The sequence below is a fragment of the Chionomys nivalis genome, chromosome 7 (genome assembly GCF_950005125.1).
Source record: "Chionomys nivalis chromosome 7, mChiNiv1.1, whole genome shotgun sequence".
Taxonomy (NCBI): domain Eukaryota; kingdom Metazoa; phylum Chordata; class Mammalia; order Rodentia; family Cricetidae; genus Chionomys; species Chionomys nivalis.
Genome location: NC_080092.1, coordinates 89,458,886 through 89,486,844, shown reverse-complemented (window position 1 = coordinate 89,486,844; position 27,959 = coordinate 89,458,886). Strand labels below are relative to the sequence as shown.

The window sequence follows — 27,959 nt, the reverse complement described above, 5'->3', positions numbered from 1 at the left end:
CCAGGACAGAAAGGGTGGATGGCATTAGACTCAAAGCCCACTGGCCTTGACTGGCTATCTCTTGGCTACAAACCCACTTCCAGAAGCTTTTCACCCAAGACTGAGAAAACCACTTAGTCAGGTCAGGTATCGGTGATTCATTGCAGGCAGAACACGGCTTAAGCGAGGGGAAGCCACATCCAGACATACCTGTGCAATATGGTCCCTGGTCCCACTCCCACCCTGGGGGATCCAATGATGAGGCTGACGTTTTGAAAAATATAAAATTTTAATATAGGCTACATCTCTTAATTACAATAATTATTGTACCAAGTAATTTTCTTTAAATGAACTCTTTATAATGCATAATTTACAGTCTAAGTAGAACAAAATGCCATGACAAAAGTCACTGAGTAACAAGACTTGTAATTAAAAGGCATAAAATATATTTACATAAACCCCTTTCAAAAACCAAGGGAGAGCTTGAGCCCTGAATATAGGGCGGTGCACGGGGTGGGTCCCCGTGTCTGTACAGGTACTGTACCGATTCCCAAGTCAAACACTAGCCAGTGGGTTAACACTCTGCCCTACTTATACACAGGCCTATAGTACAGTAAGGACGGCGAACAGGACGTGCAGGTTAACTGAACACAAACCCGAGCGCCGAGGGGAAGGTAACGGAGGAGAGGTGCTGCTAGGTGCCCATGTCCTCGCATGGTCGGGTAGACAAGGATGAGGTCCTGATGGCCGTGGTCCAGAGACTAACCAAAGAGAAAAGCGACTCTCGCTTCCTAAAAAAAGCCAGCCTGAACCACAAGACCGTGAAGGTCAGCAGCCTCAGCCACAGGGATTCCAGAACTCAGAGGGGAAGGTACACAGATGGTCTAACCTCTGGTCCCCGGGGTTAAGGCTCCCTGCTCTTTCCATTCTGGATGGCCTCTACCCAACATGACATTTCCAAAGCGGTGAGGAATCTGTCACAACCCACCCTCAAGACCTCTGTGACGAGCACAGCAGAATGGCGGGGGTGGGACTGATTTCTGCACGTGGGCACCATTTTTATTTTTTAAGAAGCCTGTCTTCACTTGGACAATGCCATGCAGAGCAGAGTCTGTTCATGAAGAACGGTTAGGGCACTCCCAGCTCGGCTCCTAAGTGTAGACAGCAATCCAAACTTCTCTCTTCCATTTCCATGTTTAAAGCAGCATAAACGGGGGGAAGGGGGAGGAGGGGGATCGACTGTTCAATAAATATCAATAAGGACTCCTGTTTGGGCAAGCTATACACAGTTTTCTCTTAGCCTATGAATTTCAGATCCCTAGGAAGTCATATATTATGTATGGCAGTCTCTCAAACACGGTCAGCCTCTCCAATAGCCCAGTGTGGTCATGTTTTGAATAAATAGTTCGGATATTTCTGATCTCAGTCCCCAGCTCGTGGACACCGAAAAGCAGTCACTGTCCCACCCCTCCTGAAGGCCCAGGGGCCAGTTCTTCCCTCGACTTCGTCTTCTTCAATTGGTTTCATTTTCCTTCAAAATACTCTGTGGCTGTCGCGCAGGGCTGAGCCAGGTCTCTGAGCTTCGGGTCCACGGGGCTTACACACTGAGGCCGAGGCTCAATCGATCCTCTCCACTTTACCCAGGATCCTGCCTTCGTACATGGGGAGCACTGTCTCGTCGTCCCAGATCTCCTCAAAGACTGCTCCACAGGCAAACTCATCACTGGCTTTTTTGAAGTAATACCTTAAGAGAAGATGGGAAGGCTTGGTGAGACAGCATGGTCTTGCCAACAGAGAACCAGGCTGGGCATCTGTGCTGACCGGCAAGTACGCTGCAAACCGCAGTCCGTACCAGATGAATGAGGGCAGCCTACCTTGCCAGATGGGCCAGGCAGAGGCCTGGGTGGGAAGGCCAGGCTCTTCCTGCCTTCAGCCTCTAGCCAGAACTGCTGCCACCTGCCAGCCCAACATGGACACTCTCCTTCCCCCACCTCTTTCTGAGGGAGGAGAAGGGGAAGCGCAAGCGCTGGGGCTTCATTTGTGGTAACAGGGCAGGGGAGCCTTCAGGGACCCAGGACTCAGCTCAGCCTCAAGAAGTAGAAGGCTGACTGGCTGTTAGCATCAGTCAGTGGTCATTCACCCAAGTCTTCGGCCCAGCATAAGAGGCAAGTCAACCCTAGGACTCACCTGTTCTAAGCTGGGCATGGAACCCTTTTTGTCCCTGGATCCTTCCCTCTGCTTTCCCCACCTGGCTAGGATCCAACACTAATGCCTTCCCTCCTGCTGCCTTTATTTAAAGGTTCCTCTTCTCCCTCTCCAACATTCGCCCTTCTCCGACTGTACAGACACAAATGACAGCCTCTCTCGGGTCCTCATACTCTGTACAACCAACCATCCTGGGTCAGGTCGTCCAAGCCTTGAAGAGGACCCTCAACAATGCCTCTTCCTTGTCCCCAGCAACGGAGAACCCCCTCAAGGGGATTAAGCTTTCCCTGTGAATTGGCCCTTGCAGATCAGAAAGGCCACTCTCAGGCAAAAGGTCACCACCCCCTGGAACCATGGAGCCACTAAAACATCAAATTCTGCCTCATGTTTAGGGCTGAGGTACCTTCTCTTGAAAATAAATAAGTAAAAATGACCTCTCCTCAGTTGATTGTGGCGTTCCCTTGTTAGAGTAGGTGAACTGAATTAAGGGGGCAGGCTAAGCTCAAGGAAGCCGGGTCGAGCCAGGGCGTTTGTGGCTGAGCTGGCTGTCTAGGGCCACAGCTATTTAAGGGGTGCAACACTGTACAGGAGTCAAAATGCTTAATGAAGCCTTAGGGGAAAGAAAATAGGGAGGGGAGTCGAGACAGCAAGAGGGAATCCTTTTCCCAAACAAGAGGGCCTGGACCGCCAATACCTCCGGGCCCCCAGCTCTGACCCTCGAGCAGTTACCACGCTGGGCTTTCATGGCACCTCTGGGCAAACACGCGCTGACCTTTTCTGTAATTACAACCTTTTCCAGCAGGGAGAGAGGCAACATTCCCGAGCCCCCACCACCACCACCAGGACTTCAAACACACTGCCTCACCCTCCTTTTCTCCAAGAACCGGATTTTCCACAGCACCAGGCTGCATGTGGCAAACTCTGCCTTCTCCCGACATCTGGCACCAATGGCGCCTGGCATGTCTGGAGAGCTGTTTGTTTCTGATCTCCTGCCATGGTGAGATTACTCAACACGGCCCAGGTCCCAGCTCTACAACCCCAGCCTCACTGGGCTCTCTTTCATCAGGGTGGGGGTTAGGGGTACAAACTGCAATGTAGGGGGTCAAGGCCCTGGTTTGGGAAGGGAGGTGCAGAACTCTCTTGCCCAACCCCCACCTCCAGGAGGACACACCAAGCCCAACAGTGGAGATAAGGGGGGTGGGAGGGCCTTGCCACAGCCTGATCCAATCAGGAAAGAATTTGAGAGGGGACCATTTGTGCAAGTCTCTGTGCATTAAAGGGGAGGCCAGAGCTTCAAAGCCAGGCTTATTAAATGTGCCTTAGGGGGGAAAAATCAGAGCCAGATGTGGCCGGAGTGGTTGAGCGAGGCCTTTCCCTGTGGGCCCCTTATGCGATGTGCTGTGACACTTTCGCCCCCTGAAGGTCACCTGTGGTTCCCCTCCAAGTCCAGCAGAGTCAAAGCCAAGATCAAAATGAATTCCTGGAGGGGCACACTGGTGCAATTAGCTTCACCTGTGTCTCTGTCAAGATTAAAGGCGGCAGCCAGGCCTGTTCCCCAGACCCTTTGATAACATTGAGAATGGTTCCTTCCTCAGGTAGGACAGGGAATAGCCTAAGCTCAACTACACACTTGCCAACCCCAGTAAGCTGTCGCCTGCAGGGTCTTGGTCCTTCTCCCGGCTAAAGGTCACTGTTGGGACCACCAGAAGAACTCCACGACAGAATGGCTGGTGCAGCCACACAGTTTAGGATCCAGCAGGGAAGGTGGGGCAACTCAGCATCCTGCCACAGGCTTGCTCATCAGGGGGCCAGGGCCCATCCCGGAAGCTGAGCATCCTTCAGGCTCTCCCCTCACATCTGGGCTCTGGAGGTCCGCATGGGCTGAGCCTCTACACCCAACTGGGGAGTGAAGAAGGGGGACCTCCCTGAGTGCCTTGTCTGCCTCATTTTGTCCAGGCTTGGTGCTCTGCACCTGGGACACAACACTGTATTTCCTCCAGGGGAGACCCAGCAGGTCTAGCACTAAATGAGCGGACATGGTCATCTCCTGCCTTTCAGAAGGCTAAGAAATGTTTCTGAGCTGGCCTTCATCATGCTTGATCCCGGGTTCCTCTCAAGGACGTGTCAAGGTCAGCGTGGGCCTTGTTAAGGGTTCCTCCACTCTACCAGGGAGGCAAAGAGGCCAGGCGGCAGGGAGGGGACAGAGAAGCCCAGGGTCAAGCAGGAGACTGGCCAGCCTATTGGCCTTCTTGACTGCCCACAGGCCCAGCTCTCTCTTAGTCAGACAAACACGGCTGCTACAGGTGGCCTATCAACCCCAGAGAGCGTGCTCACCAGGTAGAGCAAGGAAGGGGTTGGTGGCTTCCAAAAGCCTGGTGTCTGCTTTTCTGAGCCTCCAACATGGCGGCCCCTGAGTGGCTCTGGGCTCTCCCTAATCAGTCCCCACCCCAAACAGACAAGGGGGCCTCCAATTTCAGGCAGAGTCTCTACCACAGAGCAGAGCCCTGCTTCCTGGTCAAACAAACTGGAACTCCTTGTCCTCCAGAGAACCAGCCCCTCTGGATGGCTCCCCCATGGCTGCTCTTGTTAGAGTTGAGGGGGAGAGTCAACAGAAGGACCCTAGATGTCCAGTGGCCCACTCAGTGCTGTTCCCACAGCACTCCCAAAATCCACCCGAGGCCTACAAAAACTCAGGTGTTCCAGGCAAACTCCAGAGCAGGAAAATTGGTGGGATCCTTACCTATAATTTCCCTTTTTGCTGAGCTGCTCCTTGAAGTAGCCCAGGGTCAAGGTTTGGGCCTTCAGCACCCTCCTGTATGGGATTTCTTCTCCACAGAAAAAGTAAGTGACAACCAGCTCGCTGGCCTGGAGCGCGTGGACACTTGCCAGTTTCTTTGGCTCTTTGTGACTGAAAAGACAGGATGCCACAAATTCAGCATTTCAAAGCAGATGCACACTCATAACCATACAGATGGGGTCTACAAAGGATGGGGGGGACTTCATATGACAGAGGTAGCAAGCTCTAAAGAGACAGGCAGAGCATGAGGGAAGGGGTGGTTGTCCTGACTGGAAATTGATAGCGTATCCCTCAAATGCCTTCAAATTGGGGTTCTCTCAGAGGCTAGCACAACAGAGCACTCGACAGTGAAGACCAGAGAAGAGACAGTATTGAGGAACTGCCTGCACAAGGCTCACCATGGAGGCAATTACCAGCCAGGGCTCCTCCATGGCCAGAGGGAGCTCAAATGCCTAAGAGGCCTGCCCATCATGGCCACAGAACCACATTCACAGGGGGATAATAGCCCACTGTTTCATATATGCCAAGCTGGTCCCAAGCTTGCTGGGCAGCCAAAGCTGACCTTGAACTTCCGACCTTCCTTCCTGTAGCTCCAAAGAGTGGCTAGCTGGTGTTTGCTCACCCCGCCTCTGCCTCAGGAGCTAGCCCAGGGCTTCCTGCTTACTATGCAAGCACCCTACCAGTGAGTTACACCCCCAGTCCCACCGTCATTTTAACTGTCCCATTCATTCTGTTTGGAGAGTGGCTATAAGAGTCACCAGGGTAGCAGCTGGCAGACTTGAGGCTAGCCAGTTAAAACAAGGAAAAGGTTCAGGAAGGCGGCTTTTTCGGGACCTCAGACGTTAGTCACTGCTCAGGATGAAGATGCTAAGAAAATGTTACCTAGAGCATTCTAGAACTGGCACATTTGGAATTCTGTCTAGGGTTCAAAGTCCAGTCTCCCAAGTACACATTTTCAACAAGAATCATGGGCCCAGTTTGGGACAAGGTTTTTATCTTCTCAGAGCAGAGCATGCTCGGGGTGACAGAAACAAAGACTTGTCCAGGCCTGTGAGCTTCCAAGTCCTACAACTTGGGCATCTGGAGTCAACCCTCCTACCCTTCTGACAATGGCTTCAGCACTAGCTTTTGATTCCTGTGAGCCCCGGAAACCCTGGGTTGGGGTTGGGGTGCAGCATTTTCACTAGGCAGATTTCCCATGATCCTCGCTGATGGCAACATCTGCTTCTACCAAGGCCACTTCCAACATGGAGTTCCACATACACATCACTCCAAACAATGATGTGCCCTAAAGTATAAGCCATTCCAAGTATCCCCGCCATGCCTGAGAGAGGACACTCACTCTGCCTGAGCCAGGCTTGGGTTAGAGAAGGGTGTGGCTCCTGTCTGACCAGTGGTCGAGTGGTTCCTGTCCCTCTGCTGACTGGTCACACAGCACCTGAGGACAAAGCAGAGTCAAGGATTTAGAGAAGCGGCTCTCAACCTTCCTAACACTGCGGGGCTTAAACATGGTTCCCCATGTCGTGGTGACCCCCCCCCCCGACCGTGAAATTCTCTTCGCTGGTTCTTCATAACTGTAATTCTGTTACTGTTATGAATCACAATGTGAGTATCTGTGTTTTCCAATGGTCTTAGGCGACCTCCGTGAAAGGGTTGTTTGACCTCCAATGGGGTCATGATCTGCAGGTTGAGGACCACTGGCTTAGAGGTTAGAGGTAAGCTCACATCTCCCATGGCATTGGGGAAGCAGAGAAAACCACTCTGGCCTCCTAAAGAGATGTAGGCCCAACCCAGACTCCATTCCTGCAGAAACCCAACCAAGGTCTCGTGTTCACGAACATTCTGGAAGAGCCTACAACAGGGCCATCTCAGTGCCGGCAAAGGGCTCAAGGCTCTTGATTCTCCCCTGGTCGTGGCTTCTCATATGTTCATCTAACCTGCCTCACATGAAGTAAGGACATTCGTAAGGATTTACACGGAACCATCCCACTTGTAGGAGGAATAAGTTGCCTCGAAGACCCTACCCTGCTTGAACTCTGACAAACGAACCGAACCAAAGAGAATGACTTCCCGAGGCTGAAAAGGAGACTTATTCAGCCAGAGACAAGAGGAGTCTCTCACCCCACCCCCCTGCTGAGTGCGTCCCACACTGCCACTCACCGCTGCTTCTGGGGCTTTGACACCTCTGCCAGCCTGCGGCAGGCTTCCTCCAGCTGCGCCAAAGTGTTGGGTGGGGTTAGGGGAGGCATTGCAGGATCCTGGGTAAACGGGTGAGCCCGGGCCACTGAGCGGGGGTGTCCGCTGGCCCCCAATAGATGGTGCCGGCTAACTCGTTCGCCTGGGGATGTGCGGGCAGACTCCAATGGGTAGCTCTTTCTTAGGCTTTGGGCACTAAACGGGACATGAAGAGGAGAGAAACTGGGTTAGAAAAACTGGAAAATGTGACTTCAGTAGAAACTTGTCTATTCTGAGAGAGAAGAAAATAACTCTACCATAACATGAGCAGGGGTCAATGCCAAAACATGACATTTTTGCGGTCTCCTCAGCCTAGTGTCTAATACTAAGATGGCAGTCACATTGGCATTCCAGACTGCAGAAATAGCCGCCCCACACAGCCTCGGTGTCGAACCCCCAGGGCGTGGTATTTACCTATGAGGCTTGGACTTGCTCTGCCTCTCACTCTCCAGCATCCACTGCCAGACATCCTGTGATCGGTCTCCTTCCTCCCCAGGGAGCTGAGGGGCCCCAGGTCCACTGGACATCCCTCCTTCCCTGGCTGGCAGGGCCAGACCCGGTTCTGTGCCTTTCGGATTTCGTTTCGGTAAGGTACTGCCTCTGCTGCTACTGTAGGGAACCAAGAACACAGATCCAGACTTCTCGTTAGAACTCCAGGACTCCTGGAGCGTGGCCATCCCGCAAGGGTACAGGGAAGGCAGGATGTTACTTCCCATACTTAAACCCATGCCCAGGCCCCTCCAGGAAGCTTAACTGTGACCCTGGCCCCACCTTACACCTGTTCAGGATTCAGGCAGGAAGAAAAGCCCTACTCTGGGGGACAGGGATGCTAGCCACTTACCAAAACTGCTCGCCAGGCAGGAGCTCTGGAGCCTTGGGATGACTCTTGCATTTGGAGTAACAGTAATACTCAGTACCCCCAGGACAAAGGCAGCGTACTCTCTGTGTGGCTTCTGCCTCTATCTCCTCCTTGGTCTTGGGGACAGCGTGGTGATGGATGTAGTGGTGGTGAACATGCTTCGTCGTCTGCTTGGTCAGGAAGTTCTTGCCTCCGAGGAGTGGGCAAGCAGCCACAGGGGGCAGCTTACCCCCAATCGGGAGGGGGGAGTGGTACGGCTGACGGTGATGCTGGTGGTCTGGGGAGCGGGAACGGGGGCTATAGCGGCCCACACCAGGTGACTGGCAGCCAGGGGTCTTGAGGACCCTGGACAGGTGGTCATCCAGAATGGTCTGTGGGTCCTCTTCATAGCTGCCAGAGGGTAGGAGGGCTAAAGGGTGCTGCGCCGGGGCTCCATCCCGTGAGCTCAGTGCTTGTTCAGACCCCTCCTTTTCTTCATCCTGGAAAGAGAGTCCCCAGGGGGGAAGTGAACAAGGAAGTAATCTTTCCACACCCTGAGTTCATGCACCCATGGGTTGGCACATGCATGCACACAAGCACGCTCATGCACAGGGATCAGGAGGATGCTGCGGCCGGCCCTACCTCCCGGATCTGCTGCAGCCGCTCCTCTAAGCTGTGGCGGCTCTCCAGCTCCAGTTTCAGCTTCTCCAGCCTAGAGATGAGCTCGGCGGCGAAGGCAGCGGGTTCCACAGGCGCCATCTCCTTGGGCAGACGGTGGGTTCTCTGAAGGTGTGGGAAGGAAGGAAGGAGGCACCATTAGCAGGCCAGGCAAGCGCTGGCCACAGCAGCATGGATGGAGCTTGTGGGGCCCATCGGTGTGCGCTCTCGAGTCCCCGTGTTTGGGTGGAGAATGGATGGCGAAACAGGCTGCCCGGCTCAGGACTTTTATGCGCGGGCTCCGTGGCCTCATGGAGAGCCATGGTCCCCACCAGCATTTGCCTTGGGCAGGAGCAGTTGGTCGCACTCCGAGAGGCCCTGCTTGTTCTCTCTGTAGTACAACCAGCCCATCAGTAGCTACTCTGAAGTAGAAAATCTTCAAAGACTGTTGTCAAACATCAAAAAAAGGCAGCCCTCTGAGATGGGGAGGGGAGAGAAACCAACTCAAGGAATAAAAAGTAGAGTCTAAACAGAAAGGAGTTGGAAATTAAAAAAAATAAGATTGGAAAAGAGGCAGGGGGGAGGGAGGGGGAGGGAAGTCACCGGCCCCAGATCAGAGAAGAAGTGGTAATTTATTTCCTGGCCGCACACTGCGCACCTTTGAGGTAGTGTTGTCTCAACACCGTCCTCCATCTCCCTCGTTTTCCTCCTCCCCTCCTCCTGCTCTCTTTGTACAGAAAATGAAGAAAGCTGCTGCGGGCTAGTAGCAGAACACTGCTGAGCTTGGCTGCCTGAAGCCGATCTATCAAGGGAAAACGGAACATCTCCAAACCAAGTACAGAATATAAAGAGGAGTCGAGAAAGCCTGCCAAGAGCAGCAAATGGGGAGAACCCCCACTGCCCGGCTTTCTGTCCTTGCCCTGTCATCTCCCCCCCTCTAACCCCCCCTCCTCTCCACTTGTTCCTCCTCCTTCCTCCTCCTCCTCTCTTGCTTTGCCTTTTTTTCTTTTGGGGCAGGGAGAGCAGAAAGCCAACTTGCTCTCCCTAGCTGAAGAGCCAGCCAGCCTCACCAGGGCAACCCCTTAGCTGCAGGAACGTGAGCAGGGGAAGGGAGGGCCCTTGTGGAAGGCGGTTCTTAGGAAGGCTGGCTCTATGAACCTGCACCCCAAAATCGACTTGCATACCCCAGGACAAAAATCAGCTGATTTATATGCTTGGGGAGAAGAATTCTGGTTAACAGTCCCACCCCACCCCTATTCAAATATCTTTGTCATCTATATTATGTGTGTGGGGAGGGAATCACAGAAGTCACTCCCTAAAGCAATCTTAATATGCTCATTTTAAGACAAGATGACTGTCGTCTGTGCCAGGAGTTTCTGAGGAGAGCAACAATCTGCAACCCTATTCAGGTGACCTGGAATTCGGAGTCCCATGTGCTAGTTTTCTGAATAGCCTACAACCACATGGATCAGCCGGACTCTCGGAAGCTGCCAGGAAGAACAGCGGACCAGACACCTGCTCTACAATGGATGCCCCAGCTTTCTTCCCTGTCCCCCAAATAGCTACTGTAGAAAGACCACGGCCTGGGAACTGGCTTATGGGCGCTTGAGCCTGATGAACCCTGTGCTCGCTGCCTTCAAGGAAGTGTATGAGGGTCCCAGAGCAACCTGTTACCCTCCTTCATCCTTGAGGGAGGATGCTTCCCCCAGGAAGCCTCACTTCCAGACACCCCCCACATCAGCACTCATGAGAGCCCAGCTCTGGAACACAAGAAAGGTTAGGACCGTATAGCTGCCCCCTGGGGACACGAGGTAGTAAAACAGTCCTGTAAACAGACAGACGGACGGCCAGCGACTGAGCTGTGCAGGAGGAGCGGAGTCCTAGGGAGGTGACTTTCCTTCTGTGGTGGGCAGAGCAGGAGGACACAACACTGAGCTTCTCCTAGCCTCATCCACTTCAGGTTTGATGAACTATCTGTGTGACGGGAACGGTGCCAGATCCGCACACAGAAGCTAACAGATAAAAATGGAGCTGCAGAGAGGGGTCAGAGGTTAAGAGCCCTCGTTGCTTTTTTAGAGGACCCAGGCTTAATTCCCAGCATCCGCATGACAGCTCACAACCATCTACAACTCCGGTTTCAGAGGATCTAATGCCCTCTTCTGGCTTCTGTGAGTACCGCATTCAAATGGTACATGGACAAGCAGACAAATGCCCCCCCCCACACACAAACACACACACACACACACACACACACACGCATGCATGCAAGCACTCGCGATTTCATTGAGGCTCCCTGCCTTGAGGGGACTTCCAGTTCAGCAGGAATGCAGGGAGCCCATCACCTCATCACCTAGTGATATATGGTTTCTTTTTCAGAGAACTTTCCATTCTTCAATTCAGGAAGTATCAAGTGTCCCTCTATTAATACCCCGCCCCCCAAAAAAGTTCTCCACTCCAGTAATTCCTTTCTCTCCCTTTACCCCAGCCCATCTCAGGCATGCTGGTCTCCACCTCCCAGCTCTTTTCATGAGTCAGGACCTGAGGAAACAGCACTCCCCGTGCCGTCTAGACTCACCGGAAAATGAGGTAGAGACACTTGGCCATTGGCCTTCACACTGCGGTGCATCTCTCTCTGGAGCTGCTTCTTACTCCCCATGCGATATGGAGGGATTCCATCTCTAAGAGAAAAGACAAAATACACAGACATCACTCACACATGCCTCTGGAGATTCTGCCAACAGGAACAGCCACACGCCTCCGAGGGAAGGAGCCACACATCTTCAGTGTAATTGTGTGATCGTGTCCCCACGGGGAAGGGCCTGTCCCAAGACCAAACGTCAAATCCTGCCCGCTGTCATCAATGGCAACTTGGCTTTCTCTCAGCCACAGGGAGATCAGCTTGGGAGGAGCTTGTGTCCCCAAGTAGCCTTGGACTTCTTTAGTCCTCTGGCAGCCTGGTATCTAAGTTGGAAGAATGGTGCCAAGGCAAAAGGCTGTCGGGTCATGTTAAGAACCAACCTAAGGGCTCCCCCCCTTTGCATAAAGATGCCTGTAAGTTCTAACAGCCAATCATTCCCAACTGTCTTTGGAGGTGCTTTTATAAAGCGCCTTGTGGCACTCTTCCCTAGTCATCAGAGACTCAAAGACACAGAAGGGACATGGACATTAAGAGTAAAGTCCCTCCTAGACACACTATGAACTCATCAAAACATTCAAGTATCTACACCACGCCAGACTGTACCTAGATACCTTCCCTCTGTAAGAGGTCAGTGGAGAGACGGAACAAAAGGTTCTGCTCCTCTTAGGAAGCTGATATCCTAAGAGAGTCTCAGGGTCGTATGCAAAAATAAGGAAAAAAAAAAAAACAATGTTCACAAGTGGTAAGCTCCGAAAGGTGGCGGTGGTGATGTAGGCCTTTAATCCCAGCACCCGGGAGGTAGAGGCAAGCAGAGGTAGAGGCAAGCAGATCTCCTGGTCTACAAAGGGAGTTTTAGGACAGCCAGGGCTGTTACACAGAGAAACTGTGTCTCAAAAAAAAAACAAAACAAAACAACAAAAGAAGTAGCAAGCATCTGACAAAGTACAAATAAGAGAAGGGAGGAGATTCACTGGGGAGGAAGAGGCTGAAATTTAAAATTGGTGTGTGGCCAACTGGGTCTGGGTGAGTTTTCCAGGCCCATATCTTTCAAGCTATTTAAAAAAGAAAACATGGGCCAGGTATGGGGGCCCAAGGCTTTAACCCCAGGCTGATCACTGAGTTCCAGGCCTACTCTTCAGTGAGACCCTGCCTCAAAAACCTGAACAAACCCAAATTAGCAACTAGAAGGAAGAATAAGGGGTCGAGGCCATTTAAAAACAAAACCAAAAATGAATTTCAGTCTTGGGAGCACAATGGCCAAGGTAAGACTTTTCTCCCTGCGGATGTCCCTTCCAGAGACCACGGGGTCACATGCTTCCCTGATGAGTCGCAGTGTCACTGAGATGCGCTGTCTGTTCCCCTTTCCCTGGTGTTTAGTAACCCCAGGAAGAAAAGACCCTTCACCTCATCAGAAGTGTCCACCTGTGTCTAAAGAATGGCCAGGAGTGATGGCTGACCATTACTGTCTGCTCCAGAATCTTAACTGTCTGCTGGAAGGCGGCTGATCTAGGTCACAGAACAGGGTCCTTGAGGGGATGATGAAGAGTCGGCCAGGACAGCAGTCAGACTAACTCCCACTTCGACTAAAGAGCATAGGAGGACTAACTACCCCAAGGGGTGCTAGGAGGTGGGAGAGGGGAGGTCAGAAGCAGCAGGCACAAGGTTAAGTATCTAACTCACCAAGGGCCTCTCTTGATGGTGAAGAGTATACAGGTTTTACGTCCAGCAAATTAATAAGAAGGTGCCATTGCTCTCACCCTGGAACTGCTGTTTAGACACCAGCAGCGTGAGGACCCTACCCAAGGCCAGCAACTGCAGCCCGAGGCCGCTGGCTCCCACAAAGCAAGTTCAGGTGCTACTTCAGACACCTGACCCATCAGCTTTTGTTCACAGGAATCGCATTCTATACAGGGCCAGAAATGGTACCTCGGACTCCCAACCTCTGATGAACCGCAGAACAGACATCCTCAACTCAGAAGCCTGCCTTCAAGCTCCCAAGTACCCTGATGATTTAAACCTGGGGGCCCATCCCGGAAGCTCCGGGAGGTCACGTGATAAGGTCAACGGGGGGGGGGGGGGATGTGAAGTCATCTTCTGTCACTGGAACTCAGTGGCTATGGGAGTGCCAGGTGGAGTGGGGTTCACCTTGGGTTAGTGCCCCTGGTCTGTGTAAAAGACGACACTCCTCTCCTGACCAACTCTTCTCTTCCTCTGGGGTCGTAATAGTGGGAGGTGGCTACCCACACGGAGCTACCTTGGAGTAACTTATATCAGGCTTCAAGAGTCCTGGGAAGGGCCAGTGAGAAGGCGCAGTAGGTAAGAGAGCTGGAGAGCTGAGTCTGGTCCTCAGAGCTCATATAAAGATAGCAGAACCCCAGACACCCCTTTCCAGACTCTGCCCTTCTGTCTCCACCAGCAGACCTTACTTATCCTTTCCTCTGGGGCAGAAATCAATGGTAGGAGAGACTTTCCTATCTTGTATGCTTTCTCCATATAAGGTAGGAAAGAGGAGAGTAGGAAGTGGGGGGTGGGGGTGGCGGTGGCAGCCAGAGCAATGGGCAAGGGAACAGACGATTTCCTAAGTACCTTTCACAACATCCAGGGCAGGTGAAGGACACAAGCATAGGAGAGGCAACTTGTGCTCAGCACCGAAAGGCAGAATTTTAGCTTGGAGAAGTCAGAGAGGCTTAGAGGCGCCTTTCTGGAAATATGGCTTTAATTCCCCCTAGCCAGGAATCCTCTTCCAAAACAGCCCCTCATTCCAAACGGGGGCCTCTCCTTTCTTTCTTCTATTCGGGCTCCAAAAGTTTATGACCAGCATCCTGGTTGCTCATAACCAGAGTCTGGTCCCTCTACGGTCTCCTTTAATTATAAACATTTTAGCTAACGAGCCTGCTGCCGGGCCCAGCTGTTTCTGGGGCGCACGGATTTTGAAGTGTAGACTCCACTTAGCTGCCATTTAAGCCGAGCCAATTAGCTTAGCCCTTTGACTCCACTGGGCCTGACCTAACCTGAATGTCACTTTTTCCGGTGGCTTTGAAATAGCAGGCGCGAGCGTACGCGTGCCCACATTTGGCAGCCACTCTGAAGCAGCCACCGATCACAGCCAACATCAAAAGCCTGGTTTGTAAGATAAGGTGATATTTGAAGTTCACTCAGGCACTCCCCAGTGTCCAGACCAACCCCCCCCACCATATGTAAGATATGAAGAAATAAAAATAATTAAGTAAGAAGACTCCCGCCACCCACTCTGTGGAATGGAGAAAGGTCATCTTGCGTGGATGTAGGGGGGACACAGAGAGCAAAAGCAAGCTACTGTCATGGTACCCTCACCTGACGGTCCTTGAACTTGGGTAGCGAAGCACCAGCTGCTCCCATGCTCAGACTTCCTGAGCCTGGTGCTCTGCATCACTTTTGCTGGGGCATAGCCCCATGCCCCTCTCGTTCCTAACCCTCCCAGGATTGGAGTTTAGGATTTTGCTGGAAGTTTAGCAGTTAACTTTCAAAAGAGGGGGAAAAAAATTAGAGCCACTTCTCCCGAGAATGGAGGTTTGAGAGTAACAAGCTCATAAAACAGCCTTCTCGGGGGGGGGGGGGGGACCTAAGATGGAGACTCAAATACCTCAGCCATCTTTAGGAGTGATTTTTTTTTTTCCTTAATTGCAAAAGAGAAGTCAGTACTGGGCTCTAGGAGGTGGCCTATGTGACTTGCCTGCCCCACTCCACACACACACCTAGGCCACTGCGTGCGGGTCCCAGGAAGAAGAACCAAGGCCTGGCCCAGCCCTGCCCACCTTCTCCTCAAGCCTCTTGCAAAGGCCCAGGGGACTTAATTGGTTCTGTGGCAAATGAGATGATTGCTTCCCTGCACTTGTGTCTAATGGACTCCAACCTTCCAGAGTCTATTGAAAGCTGCCTCTGGCCCCCCCTCCCCCCTCATCCCTGTCCCCTCCCAACTCCCAGCAGGGCAGCCAGCCCTGTTCCCCAGCCCCTCAGCCCCTCAGCCTCCAGCAGCCCAGGCAGGCTATTGTGAAGAGGAGAAGCAGCCAGGGTTCTTTTCATGCTTTATGGGGCGCTCCTATTCACTTGTTCAAGCACATTTCAAAGGGGCCTGCTACCCTCTTATCCCCCCCTAAGCTCCCCTAGATGAACAATGAGCTGAAAGCGGTTCAGCTTTGCTTTTCATCCCCTCTCCCCAACACACACACACACACACACACACACACACACTTCTCACATGGTACTCTCATCTGCACGAGGCCCACGATTGGCAGAGCTCTGAAGAGGGGGTCTAATCCCAGCCCTGGGAATCCCCGGGTGACCGCCCAACACAGGGTAGATGCACACACCCATGGTTGGCTGGCCAGAAAGTGCTTTACACTGCCCGGAGCTTTTAGCTCAAGCCAAGTCTGTCCAAGCAGGAGACTGGGGATCACCCCACTCCGGGGGGGGGGGGGGGGGGGGAGGAGCAATCCTATGCTTGGCAACGGATGGTAGCCGGACACCCACAGGAGCCTCTAAGTATGAGCAAGTCCCATAAGTGGGCTCTTGTTCCTGGACAACCCTCCATCCCCCACCAAGATAATTCCCAGGAGCCCTTGGGGAAAGTCAATGCCAGCTGCCCCTTTAGTCTGTCCAACCATGCTTGTGGGCATATGTGTGACGAGGAATCCAGTGGAATGACCACTTGGCCAGGAGGCTCTGAACCCCTAAACTCTAAGTCTCGCAGGGACCACTTCTTGGCGGTTTGGTTTCCTCAATATCTAGCCACCACAAGACACCGTTACATGGCCCACAGACTATGCCGCCAGGAACCTGAAGGAAAACCGCCAAGGGATGAGTTGCTGGCCCTTAAGTGGCCCTTATTGGCCCCTGTGCTTCCTAGAGTCTGTGCCTGGCAACTCAAGTATGGTGGCACCTAACTTTGGTGCCAGCACTCGGGAGACAGAGGCAGATGGACCAGATATCCATAAGCATCTCTAGCTACAGAATGAATGCAAGACTAGCCTGGGCTATGTGAGGACCAGCCTGGGCTATGAGAGACCCTTTCATATAATAAATGAGGATTCAGGAGAGTTATGAGCAGTACTAAACAAAAAGAAAAACTCAAAGAAGCTCAAAGGCAACTGGTCCCAATAACATCTCATCTCACGGTGAACACAGAAGATGCATGTGGCAGGGCAGCCGCCATGTCTGCCTGGGTCTGAGTTCTGCCTCTGCCATGGCTAGGGACATGTGAGGCTACTTCCTTCTTATTATGGCAGTCACCAGTCACTGCCTACCTTGCTGATTGGGTCCTGTGAGGACAAATAGAAACACCCGCATGGGGCCACACCCAAGTTATCTCATCCTGAACCTAGAATAACACCTCCGTGATGGGGACTGAAACTCAGCCAAGCGCCAGGACGCAAGCCAAAAATAGTCTCTAAGAAACCTAAACAGAAGCCTCACAGAAGTCTTCCGAAAAGGGCACTGGACTTCAGAGATTCACTCAATGCCTCCATTCAGAAGCGGCTTGCTCTTATTTTACACGCAGCAATGAGGCTCCTACACAATCCGTAATTACTGTGCTCTGAAGGAGTAAAGCTTCCGAGATACCAAGCCCAGGCTTGAGACCCAAACAGGACAGCAGGGACAACCAGAGAGAAAAACAACCAGCTATATGATGGGCAGGAGACAGGAGGACAGAAGTTCCACACAACCTCACATCCCGCAGCCTACAACACACCTTGGTTGTTAATTTTCTGGACTATCAAGAAACAAACTAGGGTCAGATATGCCTCTTGAGTTTGGGGCCAGCCTGGTCTACATAGTTGAGATTCAGTCACAACAAAACAAAACACAAAACCAAAACAAAACAAAAAACTAGGTCTATTAAGGAATAATGTGAGTTTTTGGGGGGGGTTCTTTGAGGGTGGCACTGGGCACACAGGTAGTATGCATATATACATTCAGGTAAAACACTCAACTACATAAAATAAGCAAGAATGCTTCCTGCCCCCCGCTACCCTGTGTGGGCAGTTAAAGAGCTCGGCCAATCATGAAAATGGAACCTTTCATTCCTGGTGGATAAAGGATGTGTACCCTACCCTCACTAGTGCCAAAATGATATTCTGGGTTTTTTGGTTTTTTTCAAAATAGGGTTTCTCTGTAGCTTTGGAGCCTATCCTGGAAGTCACTTTGTAGACTAGGCTGACCTCGAACTCACAGTGATCTGTCTGCCTCTGCTGGGATTAAAGGCGTGTGCCACCAATGCCTGGATATGATGGGTCTTTCTTTAAACTTCGACTTTTTCCCTGAAGAATATCTGTCACTTTGGGGAAACTGAGGCAACATAATAAAAACTTCCAGGAGGAGTTTTTTTAAAAAACAAAACAAAACAAAAGAAAACAAAAAAACAGGCAGCAGAGTCCAAACTAACCTCTGCCATTCTCTTTCCAAATAGTTCTGCACAGCCTGCCAGGCTACAGGACAACGGCCAACAGAAGCCAGACAGTTTCAAACATGAGAAGAATAGACAGTCGGTTTTAAGAGGCTAACAGGAATAAAGTCTAAGAGAGCATCCCAGAACCTACCACTGCTAGCTTAACGGGTTGTCTTTCAAGACCATTCCCTCAGCAGGAGAAACCCTAACTCTACAAATGCTTGCTGGAAGAAAGCCTCGAAAGGCCTTCCTGAAATGCTGATTCTCAACTGGGTGCTGGGTGAGAAAAGTCTTGGGTGGTTCTCACCCATACCTGACTTCTATCAAACCCCAAAGGATGGCAGAAAACTGGGACTCTAGGCCTCAGCTACATCCACACCCCACTATGAGACTCACGGAAAGTTGACGCTGGCCATCCAGAAATCCCCGACTTCACTTCAAATGACCCAACACTCAAAGCATGACCTTACTTGACAGTCAACTGACCTTATCGACTACTTCAATGACTTAGATTGTCAAAGTCATCTGTTGGCCAAAGATCTGAGACCAGACAGGACTACGGAGGGTCCTACCTAGGGTCTGGCACAGACTCAGGACTCCACCAACATTAAGGCCTGAGTGATGCCCACTGAACCGTATGCATGTCGGCAGATAGTCCATGCTGGCCTTTCAGAGAGGCCTGGCGCCTGGCTTTCTGTTCCTTGTCTTTTTCTCAAAGAGCAAGGGTGAAAGGAAAACCATTCTAGAAAGGTTCCACGTTCCAGCAGGTGGACTTGGTTTCAGGACCAGTCAAGTGATTCTCCCATAAGCACAACCAGGAGATGGTTTTTAAACTTAAGAAGTCCACAGACACTTGTCTTACCCTTCCACCGCACACTCTGGCTTCTTTCTATGACGACACCACCCCAGCTTCCCTTTCCAGGCCCTCACTGAACCCTACCCAGACCACGATGCCACTCTCCCTCACTAGCCACATGCCTGTCATATTCCCACCCCAGAAGACCAATGTCCACTCGTGGTTCCTGCAAAGCTGGGTGAGCGTGAGAGGCAGACACCCCATCCCTCAGGGTACCACACCCCCAGTCCCACGTGGAGAAGGGAGACAGGATACTTACACGCTACTGTCTGTCATGGACATGGAATCATCAGTCAAGGCGTCGCTGGAGATCTCGCTGTCGTTGGCACTGGTGGCTGGTGCAAAGACATAGCCGGAACCTACGTGGTAAGGATTAACGGGGTCGTTTCTCTTGAAGGACCTATGGGGGAAGTACAAGAGCATGGTCACTATTGCCCACCAGAAACCCAGGTCTCATCGGGTGACCCCAGAATGATACACTGCACAGTTCCACATCTGGTCCATGTCACCTTGTCATTCAGGTCCAGCTGCAAGCCTGGGCAGATGGCCACAAAGAGAAGACTGGTCGTCACTGACTCCCCTTGGAGGGAAGGCAGGCTGGGTTCCCCAAACCTTAGAAGATGAGGGGCCACCACAGCAGTGCTGCAGCGACAGCCAGGGAATGAACGTTACCGACTCCTAGGACTGGATTCTAGGACTGAGACAGGGTAAGAGCTAACTAAAAGCAGCCGCTAGACAGGTGTCTTTTTTCTCCTGGTCTCCACATCCAAGCCTGAGGGAAGAAGCCAATTCCCAGACCAAGAACTTGTGAGGTCCTAACTCCAGTGTCTGAGGTTTGCCGGCCTACTCCGAGTCAGGGGTGGCCTTCCCACTTTGACCTAGGCCTACATTAGCCAGGCAGATGGGACAGATAATGTCTAGGTGGCCCACACAGTGCCTGCAGCGCCCTTCCCCCCACCATGGCTGTCCTTCCCTTAGGGCTGGCTAAGGCGCCAGGACTGAAATGAGCAGCTGTGTCAAAGGCAGGCCCAGGCCCCTCCTCCAAGGGTCTCCAGCCCCTTTGTCTTAGTGGCCTGTAGGTCCCCCATTCTCAGCTCCAGAACAACCAGTGAGCCTGTCTCCTGCTGGGCTGCATTCCACTTGGGTCATCAGCCAAGGGCTTCTGTGAGGGGGAGGGGACACAGGTCAGCGAGCTGCAGGAAGGATCCCTTCCAGGGGGTCAGTCCGCCTGAAGTTGCAGGAGGCTTCATTTACCAAGCCCCTGGCATAGTCCTCCTGGGGCTCAGCTGGCAAGAGACAGGAGTGGAGGGGAAAGGCTCCGAGAGGAGCCCCGCTCCACCAGCCCACAGCAGCTGCTCTGTAAAGATAGCCGTGAGGCTGGCAGCGGACAGGGACCGGAGAAAGGTCATGACCAGCCATCTGCTCTTGTTCACCGAGTTCCTGTCCTTGCAGCTAGGCTCTGGTCTTCTGGTACCCAGGTTCTGGTCAGGACACATCACCACAACGAAAGGGGCTGTCATCAGGGAGGTATGTGGTTGCTACTGAAAGCCTACCAAATCACAAGCATTATCTTAGGCAGAAGGCATGGGGTGCTGTGCCCATTTTCTGGAGAAGGCCATTAGTGGTCCCCAGCACACAGTCACCAACGCTGTAGAGCCGAACCTGGTGGGCATGGCAAGGGTGCACCTTGCTATCAGTCTCTTTCTGCCTCCTATCACAAGCCACTTTAGAAAGTTCTAGAACTGGAGGCAGGATATGATAGAGAGGTTTCTAGCAAGGCTAGCTGGGAAGGACCCCCTAAGACGGAGGGAACCAGGCGTATCAAGTCACATGAGCAGGAATCTGAGAAGACTCAAGACACTTAGGAGAATACAGTGGGCAGGAGAGACTGCAGAAAGCCTTCTTCTGACTAAGAAGAGAGTGGACTCTAGAGAGCTACACTACTGAGACTGGTACAAGGTGTAAGGCCAGGGCCTATCCTAACAGGGCAGAGAGTGGACAGGAGTCTGGGGGACAGCCCTATGGACGGTAGTTACGAGCAGCACAGACCTAGGAGGACTGTGAGGAGGGGCAAGCGCAGACACGGGCCCAGGAGGGACGGACCTGTTGTCCACTCTGGTGACAGTGGAGCTGGAAAAGAATGTGTGGGGAAGCCCTACAGAGTTCATCCCTGAGGGGGTGAGAGAGCTAAGCATCGAGACTGGAGAGTCAGTGAGAACCGATGGACACGAGCTGGGACCGTGGTTCTGTGCCTCCGCGCCAGTCTGGATGCGTCCCTCAGAAACAGAAATGCCTACAAGTGCACACCAGGGGTGCTGCGTGCAAACCGGCCATACGCTTTTGACAAGTGACTCCAAACCAGCCCTTGGCCACTGGCCCTGCCCTGTCACTGAGGGCAGGAGATCTATCGCCTCTCAATGCTTTTTAATGAGAACTTTGACTGCTAAACCATCCTTGCCTGTTCCTCATCTGTATGTGCTCAATCTGGGGTTCCCAGGCATCCAAGGTGGCAGGGACTGAGACCATAGGGAGGCAGAGAAGACTGCGGGGTGACCAGTTGTTCTAGCATCCTGGCCAACGGGGGTCTGACTAGAAAAGAAAGGCTCTCTGCTCACCAGCGCCTCTAGAGGCCGAACCAGAGGCAACATGACACACAAAATGAGAATGAAGATGAGGCCAATAGAGATCACAGGGTGGGAGGGCACAGAGATACACCAAAACTTTTTTTTTTTTTTTTTTTTTTATTTTCAAGACAGGGTTTCTCTGTAGTTTTTGGTGCCTGTCCTGGAACTAGCTCTTGTAGACCAGGCTGGCCTCGAACTCACAGAGATCCGCCTGCCTCTGCCTCCCGAGTGCTGGGATTAAAGGCGTGCGCCACCACCGCCCAGCTACACCAAAACTTTAAAACAGACTAGGAGTCCCCTACTGTGATGGGCCAGCTGCCTCAGAAGACTGTCAAGGTAACCACTCCTGTCCCCTCCTGTCCTTGGGAATCCAGAGGGCTGTACAGTCTGTACACTCACGATAGGAGCAGAAGGCAGAGACCTGGAGTTGGCTTGGCTTTGCTGATGAACTACTGGACCAACACCCCCCCCCTAGGTGTGGGGCTCCCCATGAAAAATGAGCAATTCAAACATGGCCACCTGCACCACAGCCTCTAAAGGCCTGGGCAAGGGCACTGAAATTGGCGGCCGAGGGTGGGGGGTGGGGGGGGGTGTTAACCCCAGAAACATTCCCAGGACCCAATTGCCGGCAAAAGTGGAGAGACCTGTGTTCCCGAAACCTCTTCTACTTTCTCCTGTAGTCGTTAGCATGGATTCACAGCTGAAACCTATCCTGAGCCCCAGACTGTGTGGTCTGTGGGGGCACAACCCATCTGCACATGTGTATCCCCAACACCAAAAGTGGGGGGTGGGGGTGGGGGCTGGGCAGGAGCTCCAAACTTGGCTGAGCTTCCTTCAAAGACCTACATCCATCAAATGGGTTGCTGAAAAGGTTCTGAAGAGGCATGGCGCGGGATCAAAACAGCCAAGGCGGCCTGAAATAGCATTCAAACACCTTCCCTCCCCTCGGTCTTGCTATCTTTGGTGGTATTAACACATCAGTTATGTTTTAGATCTAAGACTTATACTTCAGCCTCCGTGGGGAGAAAATGACTCAATAGAAATTCCTTCCTCACCACAGCAACAAAAAAGGATACCTCAGTCAAACGGGTGTGTGCGCACGTGTGTGTGTGCACATGCTCCTTTTGCACATGGCTCCCAAAATAAACTTAATCTCCCTCCAGTTCTAAAATAGTGGGCTGCTGTGTGATCAGCAATTAAAACTGGAATCCGCTGCTCTTAAACTCAACTGATTGCAATCGAGCACTCGGATTTTCCTACAGTCATAACACGGCGGCAGCAAGGTGGTGGGGAGACACAGAAACTCAGGTTTTAAGTGCTCAGAACTTTCTCCAAAGTGCCACGTAATTTTAAGAAAATAGATCAGAGCTGTCTTCTTGTGATTGCTTAAAAGGGGGGGAGGGGACTGGAGCGTGCTACCTTAATTGCACCCAGATGAGGACTGTACTCCCAACTGGGCAGGAACTTTGCATTCCTGGGGAGTGTGCAGGCTTGGGGTACGTTCTGTGTGAGGGGTGCACCCATGAGCAGGCATGGGGCTTTCCGCTAACAAGTAGCACAGCCTCCTGGGTCCTTGAGGGAATGAAGTGTCTACCTCTTATCTCTAGATGTTGGGGCCACCTCTGTTCCTCTAGAGAATCCTATCCAAGGACCTCATTCTGGGGCCCCTCTCCCAACAGGACAACAAAAGGAACCGATTTTGAAGCTGAGCTTGGGACTTTGCATGAGCCTCTGACATTTTACCGTAAGGTCAACACCCTCCCTTCAACTAGCATTTTGGAAGGCGAGATCAAGGGATGGCTGGCCAGTAAGGGGTCAGCGTCTTCTGTAAGCAGGCGAAGTTTGACAAGTGTTATCTTAGCCAGCTGCGGTCACTAGCATTCCGTCCTCTAATTTCTGACCAATGCTCCCGGCATATCTTTCCTATGGCATCACTTTCTTTGATAATTGAAGCCAAACTTGATTCCAATGGCTTCTCACAAAAATGGGCCTCATCAGCGAGTTCTTGCAGAGAACAGGAAGCATTTGCAGCCAGCACAGGGCCATCTGCCGGGGCCTCTAGGATTTAAAGCCAGGCCAGAGAAGAGGGCCCAAGGGGAGGCAGATGAACCCCTGCCCAGAGTCAGGGCAGAAAAGGATCTTTCTGTATGCCCAACACTGTATCCTCCCTCTTAAAATAAGTGTGGGCCTAGTGCCTGAGATCACAGCCCCTGGCTCCACACACCTCCGCACTGGGCAGGGGAAGGGGAGTGTTGTTTGTGTGAGGGGTTAGGACACACGCTCCCACCACCAGGTCACTTATGCCCTTGGTTATTTATAGAGACCATCAAAAGTCCAAGCATCCCACTCAACCAACCACGCACAAACCAGAGCCCTTCCCTCCGAGGATAATTTCTGCTCTTCCGTCTCAACTATTTATATTAAACCCGACACCACATCGGTAAAGGCTACAAACCAGTCCTTAGGAACCAGGCTCCTCTGAGTGCCCACATAAACACAGGGCTTGGAAGACTAGCCGGTGCCTTGGGCACCCAGCGGCCCGGAGGACTCCCAGGAGCGGAGGCAGACAGGTCCTCTGCAGGTACCAGCTGCTTCAGCCCCTTTACTGGGTTACTTCCTCAGCCCATTCCCTAAGCCAGGCAGGATGGGGGAGCTGATGAGGAAGGGAGGCTCAACTCTGACAGTGAGGCCCAGTTGGTCTCTGTGTTCTAAGAACTGGCTGAGAGGCAGACTTGAAAAGGTTCAAAGAGCAGAGGATGTTGAGGCATGGGGAGAGGGGCGCCTCTAAAATATTACAGTGAAAAACGGGCTGAAGCCCCAGAGTTGCTATTTAAAAAGGCTATGTGTTGACTCTGCTGCCCTTTCCAGAGAGCCACTCATTAGGGTTAATTATACTAATTATAACACTTAACATCTTTTCAAAATGCTTCCCTTCACAAAAGGCTTTCAAGTTTATTATTTTGATCCTAAGAACAACTTTGAACATAGACAGGAGAGACAGTGCCCACCTATCTTACAGATGGGAACATGAGGTTTACAAAGTTTCAAACCAAGTAAGGCCATTGGCCGGGGCTGGAACTCGTCTTTCAGAGACACCGTACACAGACTAGGAAACCTTGCGTGTTAAAAAGAAGTAAGGCCACCTGGGTGTGTCTTAGATTATCTGTTAGGATGCCCTGTTAAGACGTGTGGCCTTTGGCTGGGCGGTGGTGGTGGCGCACGCCTTTAACCCCAGCACTCGGGAGGCAGAGGCAGGCGGATCTCTGTGAGTTCGAGGCCAGCCTGGTCTACAGAGCGAGTTCCAGGACAGGCTCCAAAGCTACAGACAAACCCTGTCTCGGAACACCCCCCCCCGTCTCCCCCCGCCCCAAAAGACATACGGCTTTGTGGAAATGCTGTTAAAACGTTTCATTCCAACTTAGCAGTGGGAGAAAATCCACTTGCTCTGGTGTGGAGGCTCAAGGAGTCCCTGAAGAGCTGTGCTGTACATATCAATGACACCCACAGTCCCCAGCCTGGAAGACAGGGCTCCCGAATCTCAAGTGCTTTGCAAACTTAACACTGGTTATATCCTAAATGAAGCCTCTGGGAGGAGGCAAGCCATCGCTTCGCCTAGGCCGCCCACCCACAAGGAGAAGCCAAAGCAGAGAGTCTTGCCTGGAGAGCGCTTTCTTACTGCCAGCCTCCCAAACCACACTGTGCTATTTACAAAGGTGACACTCTGGGGCTGACACAGAAGACCCACTGTCAGAAGGCTGCTGGAGAGGCAGCCTTACCACAGGCCTTAAGGAGTCTCATCGCTGCTTGCCAAGGCTGGAGGGTAAGGAGGCCAAGAGCAAAGTTTACCTACATGTCCTTGCAATGCAGCAGGGCAACAGATGCAGGTGCCTGGGTGCAACCAGCTACAGCGGCCCCAACAGCTTCATGCCAACAGCCTAGCTCCCTACAAGCTCAGGGCCACTGCAACAACCCCCTCCTGAGAGCCTACACTTGCCTGCAAAAGCCAAGCCAGTTCCCTTTAGGTGTAGTAGACCAGATAGTCTGAAAGGCGTTAAATTCACTCCCAAAGCTGCAAGAGCGCCCTCTGGTGGCTAGAGAGCAGGCCCTCCCCCTTCTTACAAGCAGTCAAAACCCAAGAGCGTGCCTACCTACAACAAGCAGGACTAACTATGGGAACCCAAGTGCTCCAGGGCAGCAATTAGGGGCATACCCCCCTCCAGCTGGGGGGGGGGGGAACCAATGGAGACCACGCCCCACAAAGACAGCAAGAAAACAGGCATAGACCGCGTCCAGAGTCCCTGACACAGAGGCAGAATAAAACCCGGCCCGCAGAAAGCAATCCAGGATCGCCACCTCTCGCCCTGCACATCATAAGCACAAGCCTAGAATTAAAAGGTGCATTCTCTTTTGGGCTCTCTGGAGAGGTGAAGGGACAGAAAAAGTCATTCCAACAGGAGGTCTGAAGTTGCCTGCAAAGGCCAAGAATCTTGAGACTTGGCCAATCTATAATGGTCTGTTTGTCTTTGAAGTATTGAAAAAGAGAAAGTGCTCCGGAGGGGCCGGTCCTCCCACACTTCTCTATCAGCACTAAACAACAAGCCATCAACAGAGGTCTGACCCTGGGGCTCCAAAACATTTTAAAGCTGGATGAATAGCCCAGCAGACTCTAAAGCAAAGGCTCCTTTGCGTGAGGAAGTCACAGGGCTTTCCCCAAGTTAGTTAGAAGTCTTCCTTGCTGGGAAATACCTAATTCTACAAAGGGAACCACCAACTAGGTGGCTAGGCCAATCGCTAGCTCTTATCTTAACAGAAAAGTTCAAAAGATCCCACCTACCCCTTCGCGGGTGCACACGTTATTTCCCGAGTCTCCACAACCTCACTGCCCCGCCCCCAGCCAGTGATTCTACTTTGATGACCAGCGGTCAAATGACCCCTCCCCAAACTGGCGCTCGGTGGGTCTAGTGACTCATGGGCATCAAAAGCTACTATATTCGTATTTTCTTTCTTTTTTCCTCTCTTTCCCTCCCAGTAGTCAGGGATAATAAGTAACCACCTTAATAAATACTGCTTTCCACTGTTTGAAGTTAGCACTGGAAGGCTACAGGTACTCAGCTGTGCGTACATTGCCCCCCACACACACACAACATGAGATCAAAGGGTTTCTACTAGCCAGAAGTCCTAGCTCTCAACCAACCTTTACCAGTTTCCAAAGCCTATCCACCCGCCCACCTACCTTAACTGAAAACATTTGCAAAGCTAACTCATCCTCCAAGCCCTGGCCCCACCGCCCCGCTCTGCCCCCCAGCCAAAAGCCTTACCTGAATGCATTCTCAACCGTTTCCGTGGATCGCACACTCGCTGTGGCCCGCAGAGTTTTGCTGGACAAGCCAACCACGGTGGGCGAAAGTTTGCATTTCAAGTCAGCACAAGTCCACTCCTCTTCTTCATTCAAGGTAGGGAGGTAGCCGCACAGGACCTTAAGGCTCCCCAGTCCCCCATTGCTCATGTAAGCTGTGTTCTCTCCCCCACTCCTCACATATTCGAGGTATATGTCCGAAGTCAAAAACATCTGGTAGGCATTTTCCTCCATCACAGCCTGGACCTCAGTCTGTGCCTGGTCAAACATGACGGAGTCGATCTGTTGCTTCTTGATGCCATCCCGGATGTAGGTCTTGGTGGCAGGTTTCAGCTGCTTGGAGACGATGCTGTTGTTTTCAATGTACCTCTTATAGATTGCTTTGGCTACTCGCAGAGTTTTGGTATCCTTCAAGTTCATCTGCCTGAATCCATTGCAGGCAAACCAGAAGTCCAGGGTATCCACACATTTCTCCCTCTCCAGGAAAGTCCGGAAGAGGTAAGCACCATCCTGGTCGCCCAACAGGGAGTGCAAGGACTTGGTCCACCTGGTCAGAGGGGAATCAGGGGAGGCCCGCCCCTCGGGCTCCCCCAGCCCATCTTCATTCCGCCTAGCATTAGAGGAGACAGGCATAGGTTTGGTGGACTGGCCCTTGCCAACACTGGGCTGGCACGGTGGGGTCTCCCCTTCTTCTCCCGGAACCGGGGGCCTCGGAGCATCCTCACGGAAGCTGCTGCTGGGATCTGGAAGGAGAGTCACTAACACAGCGCTACTCATGGTGAGGGAAAGCCTCTCACTGAGTTTAGGTTTTGTTTTGGTTTTTTTCCTCCTCCTCTTTCTTCTTCCAGTTCCCCTCAGCAATCGGCTTGGTCTCTCTCTCAAGTCAGCAGGGGCTCATCTGAGCCTCCTCTCTGGAAAGAAAAGGAAGGGAGGGGGAGGTGGGAGAGAGAAAAGGGTATTGATCTAATCAAAACCAGATCTACCCAACATCAAAGCAAGAAAGTAAACAGGCTTTTCAACTCCTCAAATTCAAATCAAGCAACCCAGCTATCCGCGAAGTGCTCATCTCAAGTATCCAACGCAGCTTTTTCAAAGGCGAAATCTGAGCTCCCCACACACTTTTTTTCCGGGGAGGGGTGAAGAATGAGAGGGGGGAAGGTGAGGCAGAAGCAGAGGGACGCGGGAGGTGTAAAACACAACCTTCCCCACAACCGCGGGTCCCAGAGACACTCAGGGTAGCCCAGCTGGACCCCCTCCCACAACCCGGCTGAGTGCAGGTGAAACCAATTTCTGTAAAACTTCCCCACTCTGCTCTGCATAGATAACTCAAGCTCTCAAAGTGCCCTTCCC

The 27,959-nt window shown here is 52.2% G+C and overlaps 2 protein-coding genes across 3 annotated transcripts in view; both read right to left on the bottom strand.

The window, feature by feature from the left end:
* Positions 1–236: 236 nt before the first annotated feature.
* Positions 237–27,440, bottom strand: Axin2 (axin 2). Its single transcript, XM_057774092.1, has 10 exons — positions 26,572–27,440; positions 18,889–19,029; positions 11,287–11,389; positions 8,697–8,837; positions 8,058–8,554; positions 7,631–7,825; positions 7,142–7,372; positions 6,324–6,419; positions 4,925–5,092; positions 237–1,723 (listed from the first exon to the last, which is right to left on the bottom strand). Exons 1-10 carry the CDS (start codon positions 27,384–27,386, stop codon positions 1,597–1,599), a joined length of 2,514 nt encoding a protein of 837 aa, XP_057630075.1. The 5' UTR covers positions 27,387–27,440; the 3' UTR covers positions 237–1,596.
* Cep112 (centrosomal protein 112) overlaps positions 27,417–27,959 on the bottom strand; it is a 448,529-nt gene continuing 447,986 nt past the window's right edge. For both annotated transcript variants that reach the window (XM_057774090.1, XM_057774091.1), the window contains one exon: positions 27,417–27,520. The gene's annotated coding sequence lies outside the window, so the exon portion shown is untranslated. The remainder of the gene's footprint in view (positions 27,521–27,959) is intronic.

Coding starts and splice junctions, on each gene's coding strand:
- Axin2 (XM_057774092.1), bottom strand. CDS start 27,386: ATGAGTAGCGCTGTGTTAGTGACTCTCCTTCCAGATCCCAGCAGCAGC. Junction 8,838..11,286: donor TGTCTCTACCTCATTTTCCG/GTGAGTCTAGAC, acceptor CCACACCTTCAG/AGAACCCACCGTCTGCCCAA. Junction 7,826..8,057: donor CTGCCTGGCGAGCAGTTTTG/GTAAGTGGCTAG, acceptor GGTTCCCTACAG/TAGCAGCAGAGGCAGTACCT.